The sequence below is a fragment of the Mobula hypostoma genome, chromosome 12 (assembly GCF_963921235.1).
Source record: "Mobula hypostoma chromosome 12, sMobHyp1.1, whole genome shotgun sequence".
NCBI classification, from domain to species: Eukaryota; Metazoa; Chordata; class Chondrichthyes; order Myliobatiformes; family Myliobatidae; genus Mobula; species Mobula hypostoma.
In genome coordinates this window covers 8066664-8072663 of record NC_086108.1, presented here as the reverse complement: position 1 = coordinate 8072663, position 6000 = coordinate 8066664, and the positions used below count along the sequence as shown (strand labels likewise).

At 53.0% G+C, this 6000-nt stretch overlaps 1 protein-coding gene across 2 annotated transcripts in view; it reads left to right on the top strand.

Annotated features, from left to right (window-relative positions):
• The first annotated feature begins 2352 nt into the window (after positions 1–2352).
• Positions 2353–6000, top strand: part of xgb (x globin) — a 126446-nt gene continuing 122798 nt past the window's right edge. Inside the window, exon 1 of one of the 2 annotated variants that reach the window (XM_063063588.1) lies at positions 2353–2804. In XM_063063588.1, coding sequence (XP_062919658.1) covers positions 2590–2804 — 215 coding nt within the window. In that variant the 5' untranslated portion in view covers positions 2353–2589. The remainder of the gene's footprint in view (positions 2805–6000) is intronic. The other variant, XM_063063587.1, reaches the window with a different exon arrangement.

Genomic DNA, 6000 nt, shown 5'->3' with positions numbered 1-6000 from the left:
AGATACAGGTTAGTGCAGGAGACAAGTGACAAGGCCTGTAGCCTCAAGAGCCAAGATCCCAGCCTGTCTCCAAGTTCAAGGTCCAAGACCCCAGCCTGTCTCCAAGTTCAAGGGCCAAGACCCCAGCCTGTCTCCAAGTTCAAGGGCCAAGACCCCAGCCACCTCCTGCCCTGTAGTCATGTCATGTCCTTGCCTGGTTCTGGGACCCGAGCCCGAGGCAAGACCCAGGTTCTGGGTCTTTGTCCAGTCTCTGGCTCGGAGCCCAAGCCAGGTTCTTAGTTCATGGTTCCTAGTCCTGGTCCCCTCTTCTCAAGCCCAAGTCTTTGTTTTTGTCCCTGCTCCTTGTCTGTATCCTGTCACGTCCCTACTCTAGTCACGTCCTGTTCCTTGTACTTCAGTGTCTGTATCTTGCACTTGGGTCCGTTCCCAATGCCTCGTTGTGACAGCAGAGGAGATTTACCAGGATGCTGCCTGGATTAGAGAGTGTGTCTTATGAGGATAGGTTGAGTGAGCTAGGGCTTTTCTCTCTGGAGGATGAGAGGTGACTTGATAGAGGTGTACAAGATGATAAGAGCATGTATCAAGTGAACAACCCTGAGACCTTTTCCTGGGGCGGAAATGGCTATAATGGGAGGACATGCTTTTAAGGTGATTGGAGGAAAGTTTAGCTTAGAATACGAGTTTTGAGTTCTTAATACTAATAAGTTGTACATGGTTGGACAATGTACCCGATTTAGTCATTACAAGACCCTCTCATTCGATACAGAAAACATGAGCGACACCGAATCGGCCAATGAGAGCTGCCCCGGCTCAGTCTCCTGTCCAATGATGGGTTGGCTTGGAGATTCCTGTTGCTGCCTGTCCTCAACCTCAGACTGGAAGGTAGGATTCTTGGGGACTTCACTCCAAGTGTCCCCTCCATCTGCCACTGGGAAGGATCTTTACACTCAATTCCCGAGTGCCCTCAGTCCCTCTCTCTCCTTTTCACAGACCTCTCACCCATTCTCTTTCTTCCCCAAATACTCTCCTTCTCCTGACCTCCCTCCCACACCCTTCCATTTCTCTCCCATCCTGTTCCAACATCTTCTCCTGTTTGCAGTCTCCCTGTACCTCTTCTCTCTTCATACCTTTCCAACTCCCTTTTCCCTCCCCTTTCAATACCTTCACCTCTCGTCCCTCTCTCCCCAATTCCACTGTTCCCACCCTCTCGCCCTCCCTTGAAATCCCCCACTCCCCTAGCCTGTTCCCCTCCCTCCCTTCTCCACTCAGCAATGCACTCATCCCTCCCCCTCCTCCTTGGTCTCTCAGCTCTCTACCCTCTTTCTCAGCCCCACCTCACATACTCGCTTTCCCTCTCTTTTTCTCCCCTTCTCTCTCTCCCACTCTCTCTTGCCCTCTCCCTCTCCCTCCCTCCCTCCCTCTCTCTCTCTCTCACCCTCTCTCTCCCTCCCTCCCTCTCTCTCTCTCTCACCTTATACCCTCCTGTGTCCCCTCTGTATGCCTCTCTCTCTGTCTCCCACTCTCTCCATCCCTGTTCCTCTTTCTCCCTCTCCCTCCTTCTCTCCCCCTCTCCCTCTCCCCTCTCTCTCTCCCTCTCTCTCTCCCCCCTCTCTCACCCTCTCTCTTTCCCTCTCTCTCTCCCCCTCTCTCTCCCTCTCTTTCTCCCTCTCTCTCTCCCTCTCTCTCTCCCCCCTCTCTCACCCTCTCTCTTTCCCTCTCTCTCTCCCCCCCTCTCTCTCCCCCCTCTCTCACCCTCTCTCTCTCCCTCTCTCTCTCCCCCCTCTCTCTCTCCCTCTCTTTCTCCCTCTCTCTCTCCCTCTCTCTCTCCCCCCTCCCTCTCCCCTCTCTCTCTCCCTCTCCCTCTCTCTCTCACCCTCTCTCTTTCCCTCTCTCTCTCCCCCCCTCTCTCCCCCTCTCTCACCCTCTCTCTCTCCCTCTCTCTCCCCCCCTCTCTCTCTCCCTCTCTTTCTCCCTCTCTCTCTCCCCCCTCCCTCTCCCCTCTCTCTCTCCCTCTCCCTCTCTCTCTCCCTCTCTCTCTCCCTCTCTCTCCCCCCTCCCTCTCCCCCTGTCTCTCTCCCCCTCTCTCTCCCTCTCTTTCTCCCTCTCTCTCTCCCTCTCTCTCTCCCCCCTCCCTCTCCCCTCTCTCTCTCCCTCTCCCTCTCTCTCTCCCCTCTCTCTCTCCCTCTCTCTCCCCCCTCCCTCTCCCCCTGTCTCTCCCCCCCTCACCCTCTCTCTCTCCCTCTCTCTCTCTCCCCCTCTCTCTCTCTCCCTCTCTGTCCTGCCTCCATCCCTTTCTCACCATCGCTACCAATCCCCACCCTCTGTCCTCCGCCCACCCCCTCCCCCGCAGCCTGTGGTCCTGATGCTGACGCTCAGTCTCGGCGACGCTGCCGAGAGCGGAGCATCGGATCCGGAACTCGCCCAACTTTGGCGAGAGGCTGAGAGAGTTGAGGGGAGAGGAGTTGCCCTGGGGGTGTTGTCGGTCACCCCGGGTGAGAGTCCCCTGTAGATTGAATGCTCGCAGTGGCGTTGAACCTGCGTTAAGGACCGGCCCCGGGGAGTTCCGTGCCGGGACAGCGGGTCGGTATTATGGGCTGTGCGTTATCCGGGTCCGGGGTCAACCCGGACAAACCCAGTCCAGACGTGAGCGGCTCAGCTCCGGCTCCACCGCCCGAGGACAGCGAGGAGATTCCGGCTTCGTCCCCGCGCCCGGTTCTGTCCGAGGCGCAGAAACAGCTGGTCCGGGAGTCCTGGGAGATTCTTCACCAGGACATTGCTAGGGTCGGCATCATCATGTTTATCAGGTAATGGGGAAGAGCATTCTCCGATATCCCTCAACCTCACCCTCTGCCCTCTTCTCCTCACCCTCGTCCTCAGTCTTCACCAGAACATCTCCAGGGCTTAGCATTGACACGTCTTCAGGGAAGGGAGGAGGGGGCATCCTCCGACATTCCTCAACCTCCGACCTCTCTCCCTCAACCTCAACCCCTCACCCCTTCAACCTCACCCTCATCCTCTGCCCTCCCACCATCTCTCACCCTCCTCAACTTCCCTCTGTCATCCTCACCTTCCCCATCGACTCTCTGCCCTCCCTCAGTCCCAGCCTCTGTCCCTCTCACAATCTCCCTCCCTCACCTACACAGACTCCATCTTTCCTCACCATCTCTGCCCTCCCTCCCTCCCACTCTCCGTCCTTCCCATATTTCTTTCTCCCTCAACCTCCATCCTCCCTCACCATCCTCTCTCCCTCCCACACCCTCCCCCTCCCCCATGTCAAGAGGACTAGAATGCAATTCAAGGATGTGATACTGAGGCTTTATAAGGCATTGGCCAGATACCGCTTGGAATATTTGTGTGCAGTTTTGGGCCCCTTATCCAAGAAAGGATGTTCTGGTATTGGAGAGGGTCCTAAGGAGGTTCCCAAGAATTATCCCAGGAATGAAAGGGTTAACAAATGAGGAGCGTTTGATGGCTGTGAGCCTGTACTCGCTGGAGCTTAGAAGAATGATGGTGGGGGGGGGCGGGGACTGGTCTCTTTGAAACCTATCAAACATCGAAAGGTGGAGATAGAGTGGATGTGGAGATGTTTCCTATGGCGAGGGAGTTTAGGAGCAGAGGGCGCAGCCTCAGAATAGAGGGACGTCCATTTAGAACAGAGATGAGGAGGGATTTCTTTAGTCAGCGAGCGGTGAATCTGTCACAGGTGGCTGTGGAGGCCAAGTCATTGGGTATATTTAAAGTGGAGGTTTATAGCTTCTTGGCTTGTAAGGGTGTCAGAGGTTACGGAGGGAAGTTGGGAGAATGGGGTTGAGAGGGTTAATATTGCAGCCATGGTGGAATGGGGGAGTAGACACCTAAGGGCTGAATGGCCCAATACTACCCCGATAACTTACAGCTTCCGCTTCCTTCCTTTCCAGTCCTGATGAAGGTTCTCGTCCTCAGCTGTCGACTGTTTATTCCCCTCCATAGGTGCTGCCTGACCTGCTGAGTTTCTCCAGCACTTTCTGAGTGTGTTGCTCTGGATTTCCAGCATCTGCAGCATCCCGTTGCGTGTGTGTGGATGAATTAGGTTTGGCACAAAGGGGGAGGGTGGTGCGCTCAGCAGCCCACTTGTACGTGGGTTCCCACGGACAGAGGTGGAACTGAGCTGCTCCAGCCTCAGGGTGCCAGGGAGGCCAAGCCCGAGCACAATCTGCTGAAGGTCTCAGCGAGTCGATCAGCATCCACAGGGGGAGAGAAAATCTCAGAGTCAGAATCAGGTTTATTATCACCGGCATGCGTCGTGAAATTTGTTAACTTAGCAGCGTCAGTTCAATGCAATATATAATACAGAAAGAAAACAAATAAATCAGTCAATTACAATAAGTATACATGTATAGTTATATTAAAAACAGTACGAAAACAGAAATAATTTTTTAAAAAGGTGAGGTAAAGTTCAGGGGTTCAATGTCCATTTGGGAATCTGATGGCAGAGGTGAAGAAGCTGTTCCTGAATCACTGAATCCCTTCAGGCTCCTGTACCTCCTCCCTGATGGTAGCAGTGAGAAGAGGGTATGTCCTGGGTGATGGGGGTCCTTAATGATGGATACCACCTTTTTAAGGCATCGCTGCTTGAAGAAGTCTGGGATACAATGGAGGCTGGTACCCCAGATGGAGCTGACTAATTTTATAACTTTCTGTAGCTTCTTTCAGTCCTGCCCCACCCACCCATCATACCAGACAGTGATGCAGCCTGTCAGTACATCTATAGAAGTGTTCGAGTGTGTTAGGTGACAAGCCAAATCTCCTCAAACTCCTAACGAAGTAGAGCCACTGTCTTGCCTTCTTTGTAGCTGCATCAATATGTTGGGACCAGGTTAGATCCTCAGAGATCTTGACATCCAGGATTTTTGACCCTTCAGATCAAATGTATTATCAAAGTATTTGGCGGGGTGGAGATATGTCCCTACCAAAGAAGGTGTAAAGCGCTAACTCCCTCCTCTAGCTTGCAGGTTACCCTTGGACAAGGGGTAGCACCTGCTTAGCCCCTCCCATCACCCCGATCAGGGTCACGTGAAGCCATGGGAGCAGGTGATGGACGGTCGTATGATCAGCTGGTGCAGATCACAAGTCCTGGTTATGTGACCACTGACGCCAGGCAGACAAACTCTGAAGAGTATTAATAATGGCTGGGGTCACCCATCTTAATAGCACATAGAATAGTACAGCACAGTACAGGCCCTTCGGCCCACAATGTTGTGCCGACCCTCAAATCCTGCCTCCCATATAACCCCCCAACCTTAAATTCCACCATATACCTGTCTAGTAGTCTCTTAAACTTCACAAGTGTATCTGCCTCCACCACTGACTCAGGCAGTGCATTCCATGCACCAACCACTCTCTGAGTAAAAAACCTTCCTCTAATATCCCTCTTGAACTTCCCAACCCCTTACCTTAAAGCCATGTCCTCTTGTATTGAGCAGTGGTGCCCTGGGGAAGAGGTGCTGGCTGTCCACTCTATCTATTCCTCTTATTATCTTGTACACCTCTATCAAGTCTCCTCTCATCCTCCTTCTCTCCAAAGAGTAAAGCCCTAGCTCCCTTAATCTCTGATCATAATCCATACTCTCTAAACCAGGCAGCATCCTGGTAAATCTTCTCTGTACCCTTTCCAATGCTTCCACATCCTTCCTATAGTGAGGCGACCAGAACTGGACACAGTGCTCCAAGTGTGGCCTAACCAGAGTTTTATAGAGCTGCATCATTACATCGCAACTCTTAAACTCTGTCTCTCCACTTATGAAAGCTAACACCCCATAAGCTTTCTTAACTACCCTATCTACCTGTGAGGCAACTTTCATGGATTTGTGGACATGTACTCCCAGATCCCTCTGCTCCTCCACACTACCAAGTATCCTGCCATTTACTGTGTCCTCTGCCTTGGAGTTTGTCCTTCCAAAGTGTACCACCTCACACTTCTCCGGGTTGAACTCTATCTGCCACTTCTCAGCCCACTTCTGC